At 49.5% G+C, this 21,666-nt stretch overlaps 1 protein-coding gene across 3 annotated transcripts in view; it reads left to right on the top strand.

Moving 5' to 3' along the window:
* LRBA (LPS responsive beige-like anchor protein) overlaps positions 1 to 21,666 on the top strand; it is a 3,444,508-nt gene that overhangs the window by 3,079,066 nt on the left and 343,776 nt on the right. For all 3 annotated transcript variants that reach the window (XM_069631262.1, XM_069631261.1, XM_069631263.1), the window contains exon 48: positions 18,864 to 19,031. In XM_069631262.1, coding sequence (XP_069487363.1) covers positions 18,864 to 19,031 — 168 coding nt within the window. The remainder of the gene's footprint in view (positions 1 to 18,863; positions 19,032 to 21,666) is intronic.

Raw genomic sequence — 21,666 nt, 5'->3', positions numbered from 1 at the left:
TGCCCCTACTACCCCTGAACTTGCGAACTTGCTTTTTTGTCCAGTTTTAAGTTTATTGTCCCCTTTTTTACCCCACTGTGCCGGCTGCCATGCTTCTGTGCACCCGTCTTCATGTAGGGCCTCTCAAGCCCATCAGTGCCTCGTCTAGGGGTGCAAACAATGTCTGTGTTAACACATTCCAGGATGCAACATCTTCGCTTGTTTCCTTAAGTCCTTGTTACAATGCCCTATGCCAAACGGCAGTCTCGTCCACCGCCCACTGGTGCAAATCAATCCACCATGCTCCCACCCTAGGACCTTCAACAGACTTCCAGGCCATCGCGATTCTCTGCTTGGCCAACACATAGACAAGGTCCTTCGTTTTAACAGTATGCTTTCCACCACACTTGTGTGGGTATAAAAAACAAACAAACAGGCTTCTGGAGACCTTTTGTCCAATTCTATCCCTCCCCTGGCTACTTTGTTTGCTATTTCTGCCCAGTATTTCTGTATTTTCCAGGAAGACCAGACCAGCATTAACATGCCTGCATTTTCCTCCAGGCATCGGGGGCAATATTGCCTACCTGCCGCTTTAAACTGGGAGATCTTGCAGGACGTCCGGTATGCTCTGTGGTTTATGTATAGCTGTATGAGTTTCAGCCTGGCATTCCTAGATACCTGTTTTGGGAACCTCCTTACACTTGCCCATTCAACATCCGAGAAAGGTCTACCCAGGTCCGACTCCCACTTAATCCACACTGCCTAGTCAGGACCGCACAGGATGGACAAAAACAACCCATAAAGGCTTGACACCATGTGCCCTTCCTCTGACATATCATATATTGATTCCAGCTGAACATTTTCTTCAAGGCCTTCCCAGACTTCCAACTACCTCTGTTCAAGTGTATGTGACAGGTCCAGGTGCAGTAGAAATTGTCCCTTATGTATACCAGTCCCCTCTACTAGTGTCTCAAAATCCATCAATTTCCCATCTCGTAGAATGTCGCCCACCGTAATAACTCCACTACTCTCCCAATATCTGCGGCTTCCCAAGACACATTGCTGCTTCCCCCCATTATGGCAACTAAAGGGATCTGCGGGGAAAGGGGGTTTGTCATGCCAAACATTCTGCAAGCTCTGCGCCATAATTATTTGCCCAAAATCAAGAAATGTGGGTGTCGGTCAAGGTGCGGTTCCTGTATCCACAAGATTTCCTTGATGAAATAGTGCAATAAGGTAGGCTGCAGAAGTGCATTGTCCGGCGTTGGCTCATCTGCCAGCCATCCCACAACAAAGTACAACTACACGGCAAGGAAGTATAATTCAAGGTGGGGTAACCTGATTCCCCCCCTTGCTTCATAGGCTCTCTGAAGCATGCTTAAAGCCATCCTGTTTGTCTGCCCCCTTTCCATAGGAAACCCTTAATTAAGGTGTCTAATTTGCAGGAGAACTGTTTAGGTATATTTTATGGTAAATTCACAAAATAATAGAGAAGGCTGGTGTGAAAAACCAGAGTGTATTTCACAACCTAGTCCCCGGGGTACCTGTACTCTGGTGGCCAGGGAAATGCCATCACTTTTGGATCCTGACCCTGGGGGGTGGACAAGCGGGGGAGGGTCACCTGGTCAGGGGTCCTCGGAGAGTGGGGGAGAAGTACCTGATGGTGAGACATGGTATCCTCCTAAATCCACAACCCCTACCTATTTTATCGGAAACTACAACTCCCATAATTCCTCCACACTTAACATTGACAACACTACTGAGCCCAGGAAGATGAGGAATGAGACCAGGAAGATTACCTCTACTGACTTGCAATGGCTCTGGGAATGAGACCAGGAAGATTACCTCTACTGACTTGCAATGGATCTGTCCCTTTTATGAGACCAGGCAGAGTCTGGAGCGATGCTGGGTACAAAAAGGAGCAGCTCTTCCAGGGCTGATGCGAACCAGGCTACCGAAGTCAGAAAAGCCAAGCGGCTGATCGGCAGTTGCGGAGAATGAGAGGGGGGAGCCAGGCGAGAATTCCACACTTTCGGAAAGCCATAAGCGTTCCAAAACGGAACCCGAGTGAGCAGAAAGGAGATGCCTTCAAAGTACTTCAATGCGGGCCGCTACCCTCCCAGGTGAACGACAGATTTGGGCATGAGCAGAGAAGGCGTTGGTAACAATCTTGAGAGCTACATGAAGAAGTTGAAGAAAGAAACCCAATTAATATGATCTGTGAGTTATCGAAGGCAACAAAAGCCCGGTTTGTGTTGAAAGCAAAAGTGACTGTAACAAGAGTTGAAGGTTGCACGAGTGCCAATAAAACTCGAAATGGAAAAGACAATTGCTGAATTTTGATGAAAGTATTAAAAGTAACAGAATGGTCCTGTGAGGAGGAATCGCACATTCAAAAGTCTCTGTGAAATGTTTGAAGTTGTGATAAAACGGGAAACTACGGCAAGAAAGTAACTGCGATCCCGAACGAGAGGTCATTGAGTGAAAAGCAAAGCATATGAACACTGAATATGCCAAGAGGGCAAAGTATATGAACTTTGAAAGATGACAAGAAGCATTGGTGTTGCGAGGTGATGAAGATTGTTGATTGTTAAATTGTTTAAAGAGAGGTCAAAGTGGTCATGCAGAGGTTTCTGTAAAATCCTTGTAGTTTCGAAAGTCTTCGAAAGTAAAAAGTTGCGAAAAAAACCTTGGGAAGGGAACCCCCACAAAGAGAAAAGCGGGTTTGTGCCTGGCCGAGGGAGACCCATGCGAGAAATTAAATTTCAAACGTATGTGAAAGGACATACAGGCTCGAGCCCGGAAGAGGGAAGCCTGTGCTGAACTGTGGTAAAGTAAAAGTCAGGAGTAGAACTGTGCATTTGTGGCAAGGCAGACGAAGCATAAAGAACTTATTGAACTGTCAAAAGTTTGAAGCTCAAGCCTGAACTGTTGAATTGTACCAGTAAGCCAAAGTGTGCAAGACTGATGGAACTGTGCAATCCACCTTTCCTTTTAAGAAACTCTCAAGAGCCCGTGCTTCTGAACGTGGGGAAGGGAGTTGTTACCTAAGCAGTTCTGGCATTTGTTTTAAGACACAATTTTTCCTTTTTATATCCCCTTTAAGCATTTGTCATTTGAGAAGGAGGGCAAGGTTCGTTTTTTTTTTTAGTATAGGCCTTTTTATTTTGACTAGACTGACTTGGACTCGTTTGTTATTTGTTTAATGGTTGAGAGTACTCCCATTCTAGAGTTAGGGCCAGTTGGAATTCTGCCAACCTTACCAAAATACAAAATAAAGGTTTTTGAAACTTGCATCTATTGTGTCTGTCTGCGCTGTTGATACCATGCCTTCCTTACACTGGGGAGGACCACCATCTTCAACAATGCGTCCCTGCCCTTCAATGATAAAGGCAGCCGACCCTAAAATCCCATGGATTTTATCACTCTATCCAAACTGTTTTGCGTATTGCAATCATGTTCAGTCCTAACATCATGATAGACATCGATGCCTAAATATTTAAAGGTGTCTGTGGACTATTTTAGGTCCAGGGCGGGCAAGTGTTCCTTCACCACCTTACTCCGATCAGCCATCTGAAACAGACATGATTTCTTGCTGCTGATGGTGATGGCTGAAAGTTCAGCAAAACTGTCTAGGACATCCAGAATGTATTATAGATTGACCTCTGGTTGCTACACATAGTGCAGCATGTCCTCTGTAAACATGGAGATCACATGCTTCTGCCCATCTATGCATATGCCTGCAACAGCGTATTCTTCCCTGCGGAATGCCGCATTTGGTTCCAGTGCTAAAATAAAGAGCATTGGGGACAACGGACATCCCTGTCTAATACCCTTTCTTAGCTCCAATCCCACTGAAATGCAGCGGCCTGTTTTAACTCTGGCTCTGAGCGAGGTGTACACCAATTTAACCCACTGTATATATCTTTGCCCCACACCAAACTGTCGGAGGGTGGCGTACAGCCAATCCCATCCAACGGAATCAAACGCTTTGATAGCATCCAATGATGCCACCACGTTTTGCTCTTCTAGGGACCCAGCGCTATCAATTATGTGGTGTAAGCGTCACAGGTTCCAGGAGGTATCTCTGCCTGGGACATAGCCAGTCTAGTCTGGGTGTAGTATACTCTCAATCACACCCTGAAACCTGTTTGCTAATAAAGCGGTGAGGATTTCACTGTCTTGTTTTAGCATGGACAGTGGTCTGTAGGAGCTACATTCCATCCACGATTTATTTGGTTTGGGTATGGGTACTATGATGGATTCTCTCAGGCTTAAGAGGAAGTACGCCCACCTCATGCGCCTCTGTTGACATTTCTAGGAGTGTCAGGACCAAGTCATCTGCAAACTCCTTGTAGAATTCACTCGGCAGACCGCCTGTACTGGGAGTTTTGCCAGTGGGCAAAGTTCTGATCGTAGCTTGCAGCTCCACAGCAGTGACCGAGGCATCCAACAATTCTGCTGCTTCGCTACTCAGGCGCAGCAGTTTAATCTGAGACAAGGCCCCGCTAAGACCAGGGTCCTGGATTGGGGTGTACTCCGTGTACAAGGAACTATAATATCTAAGAAAAATATTGTTAATATCACTGTGTTCTTCGGGTGATGCCTTATTTATCATTGATAGAAGAAATAATTTCTCGTTTTGGCTCGCTGCAGCAGAGCCAGGCAAGTAGCATCATTATTTTATCTTATTTACTATTGAGACTCCTAGCTTTGTTCCACACTCTTTAAAAAAAATATATATATATTTATTGAAGTAGATTCACATCTTACTCAAACCATACAGTAGTTAGACATGGCACAGTTAAACAATATCAATTACAATGCTAAACACAACAGTATGCCATACAGGCTTTCGCGGCGAGACAGCAAACGTAGACTTTAGTCCTGGTACACCAAGTCAGCAGTGACAGTGTCTGTGCACTGGGCCAAAAGGGTAAGCCTCCAGGGGGCCCAGATGTTTTTAGTCATTGTCCGTGGCCCACATAGGAGTCTGTATTCTTTAACAAGATCACGCAACCTGATCAAACAATCCGGACATGCCCGGGTCTTAGAGGGGTGGGGGGCCTGGTTGGTCCAGCATATCGGTACACATTTCCTGGCCACAATCATACTGGTGGTTGGAACATTTCGACCAGACCCCCGGGAGCCACCCAAAAATGCAGTTCACAAGGCAGGTCATAGTTCAGCATGCTTGAAAGGATGCCCGTTACACCCTCCCAAACCTTTCATAGCTGAGGACACGACCACATCATTTGTAGAAAGTCCGCTGAGTGTGCTTGACAGCGCGGACACTTGTCACCCTTGGTGGAGTCAACCAAAATATGGCAGGCAGGTGCAAGGTATACCTTGTGGAGAGTCTTAAGATGAATCAGCTGGAGTTGGGTGTAAAACGCCCCCTTGGGATATCTCTCACACATCGCTGCCCACTGTTTATCACTGTTTATACCCCCAGCATCCTGTTCCCATTGTCATCTGCATTTCAACTGCACTTGGGGAGATTCTCACTGAACCATCCCAAAAATAGATGACACCAGCCGCCTGGCACCGTTGGAATGCAGGAGTTGCTGTAGGAGTGGGAGCCGCGGGGGATGGGGGGAGTGCTGGAACGTAGCGGACCACGCCTTGAAAGCAGCCCTCATACGGAAATACTGAAGTCTTCTGCAGAGCCCACCCTCCATTTTGGTCACGATTAATTCTTGTGAAACAAACACCCCATCCATATACAGATCAGCCTTTAATCTTTAAGTTGTAGCCCAGGGTCGTACGGGATGTCTACACCCAGCCTATTTAGAAGTCTATTCCACGCATGCACTGTGCATGTAACCAGATTGAATTTGCACCTATCAACCACTTTCCTCGACACCAGAAACCCTGAATTGCAAAGGGACGGACTGAGCTTTTTTCAATACGCACATGTGGGTATGCCGGAGAACCCTGCATGCAGTAAGAGACAAAATGCACTTGGGCTGCTTAAAAGTGCAACTCCATGTCAGGTGCACATATACCCCAATGGTCCCATGGCAGGACCAGAGTGTTCCAACTTATTCGGGGAGGCTTGGGATGCCACGCCAGCCGCACCAACAGCATCTTCAACTTTGCAAAGAAGGTTGCACCCGGCTATACAGGAATGTTCTGAAACATATACAGTAACTTTGGTAGCACAATCTTCTTAGCAATAGCCCCTACCCAGCAGTGACAGAGGGAGCATGCACCACCTATCCACTTTTTCTTTCAGGGTCCTCAGATATTCCAAATGATTGTCCTCCAATAAAGACTGGGTGTTCCTGCTAACCCTCACCCCCAGATACCTGACGGAGGTCTGCTCCCATCTGAACCCTTTGAGTTCCTCCGGGTGCTCTGTGGCATCTGTCAGCGGGAACAAAATGGATTTGGTCCAATTCACACAGCCCTGAATACTGACCGAAAACCTCAACCTCCTGTGTCAAGTACTGTAGATTGGCCCTAGGGTCTTTAAAGTATAACACAATGTCATCTGCGTACAGCGTTACCAATTCTCTTGTGCCCTCAGCACCAACCAATGCGCAAGATGACATTTCTGTAACCTAACTGCTAAGGGTTTTATTGCGAACGCAAAAAGTAGAGGGGACAGCGGACAGCCCTGCCTAGTGCCACGTCCCAAGGCGAACACCACAGAATGCTTTCCAAAAAGGCCAATCCTAGCCACTGCGCCAGAGTACATATGTCACACCTATGAGAGAAAGTACTCTGGAAGCCCCACTCCACCGAGTCGAATGCTTTCTCCATATCAAGTAGAGCTGGAACCGCCTGGACCCTGGGGTCAACCTGAGAGAAAGTACCTGCACAGGTTCAACGAAGTCGACCTCCCCGGGATAAAACCAGACTGATCCAAGTGGACTAAGCCCGACACAAACGGCAGCAGGCTATCTGCCAGGATTTAAGCAAATATTTTAATATCTAAATTAAGAAGTGATATGCGGCGGTATGAAGCACAGTCCAAAGCATCGATTCCATCCTTCAGGAGCAGAATCACCACGGCCTCACGGCTTATGGGAGGAAGCTGACCAAGAGTCATAGCCTCCTCCCAGACCCCCACCATATATTTTGCCACCTCTGGCCGTAACTCCTTATAGAACTCTGCTATTACCATCCAACCCAGGGGCTTTAGTCGATGGGAGAGCCCTTACCGCCGCTAGAATATCAACTAAAATCACCTTAGCCAGCACCTTACACGCCTCAACGCTCAGCCTCAACAGTGCTGCCGCATCTAGGTAGTCAACCACTGCGCCAAGGCCCAGCAACCCCCTGGACGCACACAGTCCCTCAAAGTATTATTGAAAAGCACCCAAGATAACATCAGATTCAGCTACAACATGCCCATCTGCCATGCGTATTGCTGCAATATCCGGGGACCCTCTCTCTTGCCTCAGCATAGCCGCCAGCAGGCGACCCGGTTGACCCTCCTCGCCATATCTGCGAGCCGTCACAGGACGCACCAAGTATTTAACCTCACGGTCAGCCAGGTCACTGAACCTGCCCAGAGCTTCCTGCTGTTCTGCCCTGGCCACTACGTCCTCGGCGGCAGCCCCCCCTAGCCTTGCTTTCCCCTTCCATATCTGTCAACTACCTCCTAATCGTTTTCAACACCCCAAACTCCAAGGCCATACATCGCCTGCGAAGAACCACTTTAAATGCCTCCCAAATGGAGGCCATCAAGCCCAAAGAGCCTATGTTCACCTCAAAGCACGACTGCACAACTTCCACCACCTCAATGCAAAACACTATATCCGATAGGGCCGCAGCCTTGAACCTCCAATGGGGCTTTGGCACTGCCTCCCGCCCCATTTCCAACCACCACAGAACAGGGGAGTGGTCCGACAAAGTCCTCCGAATGAGCGTACAATCTAGCGCCATGCATTTCCACTGTGGGCTTGCCAGCACATAGTCTAGTCTTGATGACGTACTGTGTACTGACGAATGAAAGAATTCCAGCACCCCCGGGTGGAGTACATGGCAGATGTCCACTAGCCCCAATTTAGACATACCCCTGCACACCCGGTCAGTTGACTGGGGAAAGGAGCGTGCTGACCCAACTGGTCTATCTATCGCCGTTTGCAACACAATATTAAGATCGCCCGCCCAGACAATGGGCCTCATTATGAGTCTGGCGGTAGCCGTGCCGGAAAAACCGGCAGGCTGCCGCCGGACCCGAAATATCATTCCGCCTCTGTGATTGCGGGAATCACCGGGGCATTACAACCCCGGTGACCCGGTAATTCCGGAGGCAGAATTCCTCAAATCCCCATCCCCATGGAGTCCTATAGGACTCCATGGGGATGGGGGCAATGGAAACACTGGTTCCGTCTATGACGGAGCCAGTGTTTCCATTTCCGCCTGCAGGCGGGTGGCGTTACTCCCGCCAGGTCAGACCGGGCGGGAGTGACACCTCCCACCGGCTGACTCATAATGAGGCCCAATGTTAGTATGTATATGTTTCTCATTTTTGAACAGGAGTGATTAAAAAAAAAACAGGGTCATCTACGTTTGGGCCATAAATGTTGATAAACGTCACCAAGACGTGAGCCCAACTGCCGGACACAATCACAAACCTACCCTGTCGGTCAATAAACTGTTCCACCAAATGAAAGCGAAGAGACTTGTGAATTAGTGTCATGACCCCAGCTGAGTAAGTTGAATATGAGGTATAGAATCTGTGGGAGGCCCACGCCCTGGCCACCCCCTCTTTAAGTGTTCCCACCAAATGGGTTTCCTGCAACAGAATCACTTTGGCGCTGTTGCGCTTGCAGTAATTGACCACCTTTCTGGTTTTGCGCTGGTTGTTCAACTCCCTCACATTCCAGCTTATAATATTATACCCGAGCATAAGCTTCTGCATTCAATATTCAGCTCGCTCTGCACTCCTGAGGTCCAGCTACCACATGTTTCCAACAAAATACGACTGTGCACCAACCCAATCCATGCAGACGTGAATAGTTTTTCAACAAATACAGCCCCACCCACTCAAGCCAACAATCCCATGTACTAGCTCACCCCATGCCACCCCCACCCACAGTCCCCAACCCCAACCAGCAGTGGAACACTCTCACCCCAACCTCTCCCCCCTCTTAAGCAAGCAACCTGCCCAACCCCAACCAACAATACAGCAGCCCACCCCACTTCGCCCAACACCCATCGTTCATCTGTGCACCTGCCCGGGGGCACCAGACTCAACAACCTCATCTGACCACCCATCCTAAGCTCCTTCCCTGGAGGAGGAGGCCTGGTGTTGCCAGGATAACAAGCTACTGACCCATTTCTTTACATTATAAAACTGTAATTTTACCCAACACAGTAGTTAAAGCAGATAATTGGTTTCAAATACCAAATCCTCATTCGGATCTGTCCAGAGGTGGGCTCCGTGCCCAGGCATATCTGCAGCCAGGATTCAAAAGAATTCCTGCGATTGAAGCCTGTTGACTCACCCCCATTCAAGTCTTAGGCAGCGATTTCACAAATAAAAAACCTCTCTCGGGTCTGTGAAAAAAATTGTTTTGTTTTCATGAATTATGCGCAGCTTTGATGGGTAACACATTGCATATTGGATTTGCTTGTCTCTCAGCAGTCTCTTGGTGGCTAGGAAGGAGATACGGGCCCTCTGTACTGACGGGGTAAAATCCTGGGAAAAGGACACCTTGGCTTCCTTGTATTGTAGTTCACGTGCTGTGCGCAATATAATGTCCCGATCTCGATAATTCAGTAGCCTAGCAATAACTGATCGGGGGTTCTGCCCCTGTCTGTTTTTTTCATAGAGATCCTATGTGCCCTTTCCACCAGAAATTGGGAAGAAAGCAGGGGATCCCGCAAAACCTCCATTATGAAGGTTTCCATGAATAGCTCCATACTCCTAGCCAGCACTGAATCCGGGATCCCCACCACTCTGATATTATTGCACCTGGACCTTGCTTACAGGTCTTCGTTTTTGTCATGGATCTCTTTTACTTCCCTCTACAGTCCACGTATTGCCTGAGATATCTCGTTGCTAGTATCCTCCAACACCCCCACTCTGTGTTCTGCCTCAAGTATACGGTTGCTCTTCTTCTGGATTCTTTACTGCATTCGGTCCATCTTGTACTCCATTCCGTCAAGTTTAGTATTCACTGATGCAAACCCATTCTTAATTTCTGCTAGCACCAGGCTCAGTTCTGAGGGTGGCCCCATCGACTCCCACCATCGCAGACGTGGCCGGGTTGGCTGTCTTCGCTATTATAGGCGTGAAGATTGATTTATGGTGGAAGCCTCCTTGTGGGGCCTGCGCAGAAATACCTATCAAAGTTGCAAGTCCTACAGAATAATGCTGTTCGTGTTGTTTCCAATATTCAATGAAGGGCACATGTTACAGCAGCCTGGGGGCTCTTCGTTGACTGCTGATACAAGAACGGCTTACATTTTGCATGCTTACTATCACACATAAATGCTTATTTGACAAAAGCCCCACCTACTTGATTAATAGAATTCACATAAGACAATCTCCCCATCTGTTGAGATCATCCAATGGTAATCTTCTTGAGATTCCATTGGCGAAAGTGGCAGGAGCTGGCAGGTGGGCCTTTGATTATTTTTCCTTGCCTTTTTTAGCACCTTCTCTATGGAACAAATTGCCAGTTATGCTGAGAATTGGGACACATCCCTGCAAGCTTTTAAGAAAAGGTTTAACACATTATTTTTTACTTGATCTTATTTGTTTGTCTGGACCCTGCTCGTGGTTTTATCTGGCAAATGTTTTTATCTTTGTTTTTGTTTTAGTTTGTACTCTGATTAGGATTCTACCTGGCTTGCTTTTTATCATGTTTTTATTGGAGCTTTCTTTTTTTAACTTTCTTGTTTGATGTTATTTTTGTTTTATTTGTATGAGTCATATGTCTTACCTACGCGCCCATTTGCCTGAGAGCCCAAGGCGCTATAGAAATACAATAAACACAAACAAACATGAAGTGATGCAAGGTGTTACTACTCAAATACAAACAGGCACTTGAGGGAGGGGGCAGGATTTGGAGCCCTCTCACCTGCCACCATCTCCCTCTGGGATAGGACTGGCTCTGGCTTCCACTCTGCCAAGCCTCCCTTCCACGCTGAGAGGGGTTTCTATACCCTCATGACAGTGTCCAATTACTGGCTTGTCACAAAGTGGAATTTCATGTTCCTTTGGCCAGCCACTCCCAACTTTCTCTCTGTCCTACTTCCTGTGGCTTTGCTCTCTGTCCTCTGCTGCCTTGCTGTGCTTCCTGCATCCTCCATTGCCTCCCTCAGACCCTCTCATTTCTCTTCATGCAGCGCCTGGTCCACCTCTCTTATGCATGTCTGTCGCCGGTGCACTGTATTTCCGTCTCCATCTGTACACCAGCACCTCCATTTCTGCATCCACCTCTGTTCTGTGTCGTGCTGCTTTACCTTGGTAGCTTTTTTAATCTGTCCTTGGCTTCACTACCCCCTTCTCAGCTGCCACCTCTCCCCCACCATCCCCAAAGCAGGTGCTAAAGGCCTTAGCACCCACAGGGTGAGGGACGTTAAAATGTAGCCCTCCCTTCACTCAGGGCATTTGTCGTTCCTCTGAATATCTAATGGTCTCCATTGCCCCATGCCAAAATGCTAATGCTTTAATCATGACATTGTACAGCAGCTCTCAAAGAGGCTGCTCTGTCCACCCACATGTCCTTTGTGCAGTGCTGCCTAGCCAAGACCATTTGCCATGTAAGGAAGTAAATACAAATGGAACCATGGTAAGAAGGTGGTAGGTGTGCTCGAACTAATGGCCAGATTCTCTGTAGTCTGATAGTACATTGATTATTGTCGATTGGTAATGGGTTGTCGAGTACATTAAAAGCTTCTGTAGAGGCCACCAGGGGGCGCACAGGCAATGGCTGCCTGATCGCATCGCTCCCGCCGGATCCGGTCTGACAGAGGGTATTGAGCCCCCCCCTGAGACCCCCCCGGAGCCCCACCTGCATTTTCCGGCCGGCTGACCCCCCGGGCACCCCCGCAGTGAAAGAACGGAGTCGGCAGACCCCGGGGGGCCCGAGATCGAGTCCCGCGTGAGCCGCGGGAAGGCGAGATACGCGGCCTGCCCCGCCGCAGAACCAGCAGGGCAGCGCAGCCTTCCGGCGTATCTCCGGACGACACGCGGCGAGGGGCGGGCGGAGTCCAAGCCAGCCCCGACTGGAGCCGGAGACCAGCGCTGGGGACGGGGAGCGGAGACGGGACGACGCGGTCCCAGAGCGAATCCCGTCGGGGTGCGCCGGAGTCCCTCTCGCGCCTTCGGGCCCGGCCGCTGCGGAGGACGGGCCCCTCCTCCCCCGCCGAGGCCGTGGATCCGCGGGCGGCGGGAGCGGGCCCCCGGGGGGAGTCCGTGGATTCGAGCCGGGGATCGAAGGTGAGGGGGCGCGCTCGAGCGCCGGCCCCCCTCCTGCCTCAAGCTGCTACCCGGGTGAGTGGCCCCCGCTGAGGGACGGTGGGGCGAGTGCCCGCCCGGAAGGATCCCCCCCCACTGTGGGGATCAGTCCTAAGTGTAAGGGGGACAGGGGGACAGGAGCTGCAACCCCCCCGTTGAGGGTCCCAAGGATCGGGTCCCGCGGGGGCGGCCGCTTCCACGACCCCCCCCCCCCGGAGGAAAAAAATAAAATTAAAAAAAAAAAAAAAATTTAAAAAAAAGCAAGGACGGGCCCCGGCTGGCCACAGTGACCTCGATATAGGGTGTGAGGCCCCCGCCGGGAGACGGTGGGGCGTGTGCCCGCCCTCAGTGAGGTGAAGCTTTCTCCCCGAGGTGCGGGGCCCATCTCACGGAAGCGCCTGCGGCCCGTGCCGAGGAGGCCTCCCCCCCCCCCCCCCAAAAGGCGGACCCCCTGCCCTCGGGTCTTACACCGGATGAGTTGGAGAGAGACTTTGCAGGGGTACCGCTTTCAAGAAGCCAATAGGGGCAACAACGGTTTGGGCCTCAAAAGAACCATGGCCTATTCGGAGGATGCGGCCCCCCCCGTCAGCTATGGAGAGGGGCTTCGCCTCGATCCTACAAGAAATCAGGGACATGCGCTCTGACATAGCCCAGAAACTCGAGAAAATGGACCAGAGGGTGGAAAAGGTCGAGGACAGACTACTCCAGGTTGAGACCAATCAATCTTCATCAGTGACCCAAGACATACAATTTAAGGTGAGGCTGGAGGCCCTGGAAAAGAGAGGAGAGGCGAGAGCCCGACAGATGGACGATTTTGAGAATAGGAGAGAAGGAATAACCTCAGAATCTTCGGGGTGCCGGAGTTGGAAGGAGAGACAGAGAGGGACGTCATCAGAGCAGTGCGGGACATCATCACCCTCCTATTCGCCGAAGAGATGACCACAGAACCTACGTTCGACAGGGTGCATAGGGCGGGGGGCAGACCGGGGGGCCCCCGGTCGATACTGGTCCGGTTCCACTACTATTCGGAAAAAACGGAGGTGCTGGAGGTAGCCAGGAAGGCCAGAAATATCACCTACAACAATGCCCAGGTCTCAATATTCCAAGACCTTTCCGCCTACACGCTAGCCAAGCGGAGAATGTGCCGCCCGCTCACGCAGTTACTCAAGTAGAAGGGAGTGCGATACAGTTGGGGCTACCCCTTCTCCCTGACTTTCGAATACATGGGCCAAAGAACTACCCTGGTCACGGAAGAGGACATCCGGGGAGCCCTGCTGGAATATGCGACGGACACGAATGACCGGAGGGGCCCGTCGGGGCCGGAGAGGGCAGGACCTAGTGGACCCGGCCCGTTGGGGGAAAGGAGGAGGCGAACCGGCGCACGAAAGTTCAGAAAAATGAATACGCCATCACCGGCTAAAGACGGGGAGAGGAGAGACCCGGATGACTAGGAAAGGGATCGCTGCACACAGGTTGGGACAGCACAGTTCGGTGCATGTGGTTGTACCGATTCCTACGCCCCGACGAACAGCAAGTATACGGGATGTATTAAAGGGGTGGGGCCCTGGGGGGCCTGGGGGGCTCAGGAGGAACAGCTTCCAAAATGATCGGCCCGGCCAGGGGAGCGGGCTGGTGGTTCGGCCAAAAGCCAGATATGGCGGGACAATTTGGCTGGACGCCGGGGAGGGGGGAGGGGGTCAACGCGGGAGTTGGGGGGTTTCAGTTTGGGGGGGGTCCGGGGGGCAGTTGGGGAATAGTTACAGGCCCTCCGGAAGGGGTGGGGAGGGGGGGGGTGCAAAGGATTCAACCATGGGAGTATCCAAACAAGGGTGGTGTAGGTGAGCCGACACGGAGAGTGGAGCCGCTAGATGACGGCTGAGGGTCTGCCGGCCCTGGGGGTGGGCACTCTCAATGTACGGGGCCTGAACACCCCCACGAAGAGGTCCCTGGTCTCTAGAGAATTCAGAAGGGCTGGTCTTGATATCCTCTTCCTGCAAGAGACTCACTGGGCAAGAGGGAAGGAACCCACGATGAGGGGGGGAGGTATAGGAGAGGTGTTCTGTGCGTCCCACGGGGCCAAGAAGAGGGGGGTGGCCATCCTACTGGGGAGAAACGTGGGCTTTGTAAAAGAGGAAATAGTGAAGGACCCGGAAGGCCGATACCTGCTGGTGCGAGGATCCCTGCAGGGCTCCCCGCTCACCCTGGCGGGGATTTACGGTCCAAATGAGGGCCAGGCCCAGTTTTGGGAGCGAGTGGCGGAGAAACTCAAGCTCTTTGTCCGGGGGGGGGGTTGGTGGTGGGAGGCGATTTCAACATGGTAATCGACCCCGACTCAGACAGAAGGCGTGTTGGCCCTCAGCTCTCCAGGCCCACGGATGTCCACATGGCCCGGTCCTTCCGGAAGGTTAACACAGAGCTGGGCTTGGTGGACACACTCCCCTCCCCCGGAACGGGCACACCTTCCTACACATATTATTCGTCCACCCACTCGTCCTTTTCTAGAATTGACTACATCCTGGTGGACGAGTCCCTGCACTCATACGTCTCGGGCCACAAGGTCGACCCCGTCCCCTGGTCGGACCACGACCTGGTTCGAACCACCATTGCAAGAGGCTGGCTAAGCGACCGCAGAGGGAGATGGAGATGTAACGATTCCCTGCTGAGAGATGAGGTCCGTGCCCAGGAGGTGCTAGAGGCCATTACGGAATTCTTTGAATTTAATGACAATGGCGAGGTGGGCCCACACACCCTATGGGACGCCTTCAAGGCCACATTAAGGGGCTTTCTCATTAAAATGAGCGCTCAGGCCAAAAGAGTGAGGGAAGCCCAGGAGAAAGCCCTGAGGGGGAAAATTGCCCAACTCCAACCGGTGGGGCCCCGAGCGGCCCCCTTGGATCAAGGTCGGCTCGAATCGCTAACCGATTATCGGCTCCAGCTGCGAGACCTCCTCCTACACAAAACGGAGCGGAGCCTCCAACTGGTCAAGCAGAAGTATTACGAAAAGGGGGACAAAGCGGACAGAATCCTAGCCTGGAAACTGAGGGAGGTCCAGAGGGAAAGAATGGTAAAGGCAGTGAGGAGCGAGGAGGGGACCACGGGCCATGACACTCCCCACATAGGAGAGGCCTTCCGGAGATATTATGAAAAACTCTATACCTCGGAATATGACGGGCGGGACGAGGAGATAGAGGGGTTTCTCAACTCGGTCCGGATACCGGCCCTGTCCGGGGAGATGGCTGAGGGACTGGAGGGGCTGGTGACCGAGGAGGAGGTGGGTAACGCTATTAGTGGGATGAAGGCGGGGACCTCCCCCGGGGAAGATGGCTTCACAGTGTCCTTCTATAAACGGTACCGCTCTACTCTGGCCCCACACTTAGTAAAAGTTTTCAATGCAGTATTAGAGGGGGGGACCCTCCCGGACTCCATGATGGAGGCCATAATTGTCGTCCTTCCCAAGGAAGGTAAAGACCCCACTGAATGTTCCTCATATCGCCCTATATCCCTACTAAACATCAATGTCAAGGTCCTTGCCAAAATCATTGGGAAACGGATGGAGAAGATTCTGCCGACACTGATCCATGGGGACCAGGTGGGGTTTGTAAGGGGTAGGCAGGGCTCGGACAACATCCGTAAAACTATAAACTTGATCCACCACGCCCAGAACTCCGACCTTGACGCGAGCCTCCTCTCTCTGGACTCGGAGAAAGCGTTCGACCGGGTCGAATGGCGATATATGGAGCTACTCCTCCAGAGAATGGGATTCGGTGCACACATCAGGGGTTGGGTGACGGCTCTTTATAGAGCTCCGAAGGCCAGGGTACAAGTGAATGGCAGGCTGTCTGACCCCTTCTTCCTCTCACGGGGCACGAGACAGGGTTGTCCACTGTCCCCCCTGTTGTATATCCTTACGATGGAACCCCTGGCCATAGCGGTGAGGTCGCACCCGGGGATCAGAGGGATAATGAGGGGGGAGGTGGAATTCAAGCTCTCCCTGTTCGCCGATGACATCCTGGCGTACCTGGTGGACCCCGGCGCCTCCCTCCCCCCCCTCCTGTCCCTGGTGAACGCATTTGGGCACTTCTCGGGGCTAAAGATTAACGCTTCCAAATCGGTCCTTCTCCCCATGCGGGTAAACGACCCGGCTCTGGACCCCGTGGGAATATTTCATGGGATCACAGTGGGCAGGGTTTCCATACGCTACCTAGGGGGAGTCCTCACCAGAGACTTATCCCAATTGTCCCCCGCTAACTATGAACCGGCCCTGGCTAGCATTACTAGGGACCTCAGGAGGTGGAGCTCTATGATCTTGTCTTGGTACGGCCGCATGACGGCAGTAAAGATGAACGTGCTACCGCGCCTACTGTATCTCTTTACCTCTCTCCCATCCAACATTCCCGACCACCTCATGAGGACACTACAGAAGGCGGTCCGAGAGTTTATCTGGCAGGGTAGGACCCCGAGGACTGCGAGGGCGGTCTTGACCCTGCCGAGGGAGGAGGGGGGGTTCGGCTTGCCTGACTTCCAGCTCTATTTCCGAGCCGCCCAGTTGCGAGTCCTCCTGGAGCACATGAGGGAGGGGATGGGCACCTACTGGTCTTACCTGGAGGACATGGACGCTCACCCCCTCAAGGTACGCGATCTTCTCTGGGCGCCACACAGGTTCATCCCGAACAGATTGAAATCCCATCCCACCTTGGGCGTCCTTTGGGCAGTCTGGAGGGAGGGCCCCCAGACGGCGCACCTGACGACGTGGCCCTCCCCAATGTCCTCTCTCTGGGGACACCCGTTCATATTAGGAAACAGGGGTTTTTCCAAGGCACAGGCATGGTCTGATTCGGGTCTGGAATAGGTGGGACAGCTATTCCGGGAGGGGGAATTCCTGCCCTATGAGGACCTAAGGGACGCCATTGGGCGGGGGTCTCTTTCCGTGTTTGAGTATCTACGCTTGAAGGGAATCCTCGGCGACCAATCATGGGGAGAGAACTTGAGGAGGCAGTTGACCCCTTTGAGAAGTTCCTTGATATGGCGACCTCTAGAAAGGGAGCGGTCTCCGGAATGTATAGAATCCTCAACACTGTGAATTTGGTAGAACGGAGGGGCTTTCGCTCATATTGGAACGATCTCGCAGGAGAGGTGATTTCGGAAGACGCTTGGGCAAGGATCTTCAAAATTGCTTTTCACGGTAATTTGTACACGGCAGATATGGAACATAACTTTAAGATTCTGCAGGGATGGCACAGGGACCATGTGAAACTGTCTAAAATGTTTACGGCGGTGTCCCCCGATTGCCCGAGGGGCTGCGGCCAGAGGGGCTCACGAGGCCACATGTGGTGGCACTGCCCGAAGGTGCAGGCATACTGGGCAGAGGTGAGGGGCTGGATGGCTGAGGTCACAGAGGAACTGCTTCCCCAGGACCCCCTGACGGTGCTGTTGGGCCTCCCGCCAGAGACCTCGGACCTCTACAGGTACCCCAGAATGTGGGAAACGATGCTACGGGCGGGGAGAGTGGCATTGGCACAGAATTGGAAGAGCCCGGAGACCCCGTCCAAGGCTGACTGGCTAAAGAAATTGAAAAACTTGTTTCTAATGGACAAACTAACGGCCATGGTGAACAATGATTCTGGGTCATTCCTTGAAAATTGGCAGGGGGTAAGGGAGGCCTGGGGATGGGATGTGCACTGAAGCCTGAGGGGGGGCCGAGCGGGGCTCGGGGGGACTAAGCCGAAAGACTGTACCAAAAAGTACCAGGGACCTTATGGACGGAATGGGCGCCCATGGCCCGGGGACATTCGGCCGGCCGTCGGCCACCAAAAAACGCCGACGCTCACACTCACTACCAAGTAATGGACGCAAAAGAAAAGTCCAAATCTCCCTATGTCATGGTTCGAGTTGGTAAAACGAGGGGTGGGGGGAGGGGGGTTTGGAGGGGGGGGGCGGGAGGGTGGGTGGGGGGGGAGTTTGCTGGGCAAGTGCATCGTGAACGACTGGTGATTACATATGTAGCCTGCTTGTTATATTCTTTAAAATGCCAATAAAACCAAAGTTTAAAAAAAAAAAAAAGCTTCTGTACAGGAGATGATAGCTGTATTTTGAATCCAGTACGATGATATCAGATATAAGTGAACACATAATAGGTGCTCTGACAGATGAGAGAAAGTAAATCTACTCTTGTAGCATATAGGCGATGGTTACAAATGGAGGGTCTAGCAACGAAAGGCTACCTGTTGAGAAATGTAAGATTTGCTGTATGCAGTGAATATTTTGAAGAGCATTATATTTGGTTAGATGCTAATTTTCCCAGGCTTACAAACAAATCTGCATTAGGGCAATCCAATTACCCATGTTTGCATCACACCCGCTACTCTGGCATTTTGCAGAAATTAATATGGTCTATCCTGCTACTGTCACAAGAACAACCAGTAATGTGACAGTGTTATTTGTGTTATTTTTACTACAGGCATTGGAGAGTGAATTTGTATCCTGTCAGCTTCACCAATGGATTGACTTAATTTTCGGGTACAAGCAGCAGGGCCCAGAAGCCGTCCGTGCGCTGAATGTTTTCTACTACCTGACTTACGAAGGTGCAGTCAACCTGAGCTCCATCACAGATCCCATGTTACGAGAGGTGGGTTTTAAGGCTAATGAGGGGAGCAAGTCGTAATTACTCTTGGAACGAAATTACTTCCATCTTTTCAATGGAATCTGCTAGAATTTCACACTTTGACAATTTCTTTAATGGGGATGATGGCACGAATGATGAACAGTGAAATATTCATACAAAGTCTCCTGCAAGCAAGCCAGTAGTTGCATTTTGAAAGTAAATAAATGCTCATTTGTGTCTAGCTTGCTCAAATTCAGAGGGTCATTTTTGGAAGCAAAGAGTGAATTGGTAGGCTAAACATTTTTGTATTCATTTCTGTCCATATTTATACAGCAAGTATTTAACGAGGAGGGCAGTGGGGCCCAGTGCACGTCAGACCACCATTGCGTTCCTCCATTACCTTGTTTTCCTCAAGTATTTTCTAAAGACTTTTTGAACAAACTTAGAAAATATATTTAAATATGTACAAATATGCTGCACATTGCAGGCTTCATCTTTTTGATCCTTCTACTCACTGCCATTACTGTAAAGAAATGGGAAATTCGCAGTGTGTATCAAATAACAAGTTATCCAAAATAAATGCTTGCTTCTCACTTTATATTATGTGACCCATCAACCAACTTAAACACTGACAATTTTACACCTTTGTATTAAAATGCATTTTCACTTTTAAAATGGCGAAAATAATTGAGAACTTTCAAAGAGTTGATTTACAACGATACAGGCATTTGAAAGTAAGGGAAATTGCATGGAATTAAATATGAATGTTTATGTCACACACTAGTATGTTTCTTTGCAACATAAAACAAATACTTTGTTTATAAAGTCCATTGAAATAAAGGGTGATCATCGTCTTTATTTAATAAAAAAAGCCTTCAGTTTATCACGTTAAATCTCTTATTAATATATGATTCGCAGCATTCTCATTTTTTTAAAACATCTTTGATCATTTTTCATAGATAAAAATGGTTCAAGTGTGAATCGCATAAATAAGTAAAAACAGTTTTTTTTTAAGTGAGTGCAGTGGGGTCAGGCCTACAGATAAACATTCTATAAGTCTATGTCCTAAGAAAAGACTTCTATATTGCCAATAAAATAAAGTAAGGAAAAGTACCAAAATGCCAGGAAACAAAGGACATATGGGTGCCTGTTCCACTCGCACAACTAGGTGGATGTTTCCGGATCAGTTGCGCCAGCAGAGCAGTAAAAAATTAATGTTTATCAATTGCTGATCTGGAGAGTAACTTTGAAGTAAAATTATGGAAATAAGTGTGGGTCACAAAAAGATATCTGTTTTAGAGTTAAAATATTTTTTTGCTTAGCCACAAAATCCCCTGTTTGGGATTGGGAATTATTAATCTACACTCTTAAAAATGTATTTACTCCCAATCTACAAAAATAGAGTAAAATGCGCCTGCTTGAAAATGATTCTGGAGCCCGGAGTCTTCACTGTAATGGTTCCCTTCTACGTATACAAATGTAACTCTGTAGCAACAATCTCATAACTGTTAGTAAGCAGACCGGTATCCATATTTACTAGTCTGTCTTCCCCAACCGTTTTCAACTTCATGGTGCTAGAAGTCCCAGGTAATTTGGTTGCAGAAACAAGGATTGATGTTAGTTGTTAGCAAGCATCGATTTTATAGGATGTGGTCCAGAAGTTGAGCTGGAAATGGTCAACAAAGCAGAAAATGTGCTATTCATTCTGCAATGAAATAAGATAAGGTTTGCTTTTCTAAAAGTATTTGTTTATGCATATTGAAAAGTTGTTTCTTGTGATATTGTATTTACATTGAATATCAAATTTAACTGGAAAGGAATCTTTTGTGCCTTAATGTTATGTAGCCAAACCCCTAAAAGTATGTTGTTTATCGATCAGGACTCTGGGAAATATCTTTAAAAAAATGTATTGAGACCTAAATAAGTTTAATGCACTATCCTACTGTACCAATTTTTGTGAAGGAACAAGGGAATGTACTTGCTCCTCAAATGTCGAATTAAATCCCAGCAATTTTTGGAACACTTTAAATACAATTTAAATCCAATAGGTGTGCAAAACATGGGCTGGCCCATAGTATTTTTGTATGCTTTATTAATATCCCAAAATGACAAATGTTCACATAGGCAATCAAGTATAACATATAGAGTTTCAGTCCTTCAGATCTGTTGTTGCTTCCCATGTTATCATAGTAGTGGGTGCACACTCTTGTCACAGCTGAGAAAGAAACACAGTTCTTAGTTAATGTTCCAGCTCTGAAATTAGTTAGAGGTGTGCTACTAGCACAGCAATGGCATTGGCCCTAGTGTTGCATCCTTCTCAAAACCTGCACCTGCAAGAATTGGAGTTTTAGAACTTGATGCTTTACTCTGATCTTGGAAAATTGGTGGTGCATCAGAGGTTTTCCTTTAGCTGTATGACCCATCTAAGATGAGGAATCTGTGATGAGGAATCTGTGGGAGGAAAGACTAATACATTAGAAATAGCTTTAATGAGGGGTAAGTCATTTGTTTATCTATGTTCTTGTGCTCTGTAAACTGGACTATTGTGTGAGCCTAATTCTTGGTTTACCTCTTCTATTTTGCACCCCTCTACAAAGTCCTCAACTTTGTGACACACACATGCGTAGATGGGAACATCCAGTTTTGCTATAGATGTGTC

Source organism: Ambystoma mexicanum, chromosome 6q (assembly GCF_040938575.1).
Source record: "Ambystoma mexicanum isolate Mex_15411 chromosome 6q, UKY_AmexF1_1, whole genome shotgun sequence".
Lineage (NCBI taxonomy): Eukaryota > Metazoa > Chordata > Amphibia > Caudata > Ambystomatidae > Ambystoma > Ambystoma mexicanum.
This window is presented reverse-complemented; position numbering and strand designations above follow the sequence as displayed.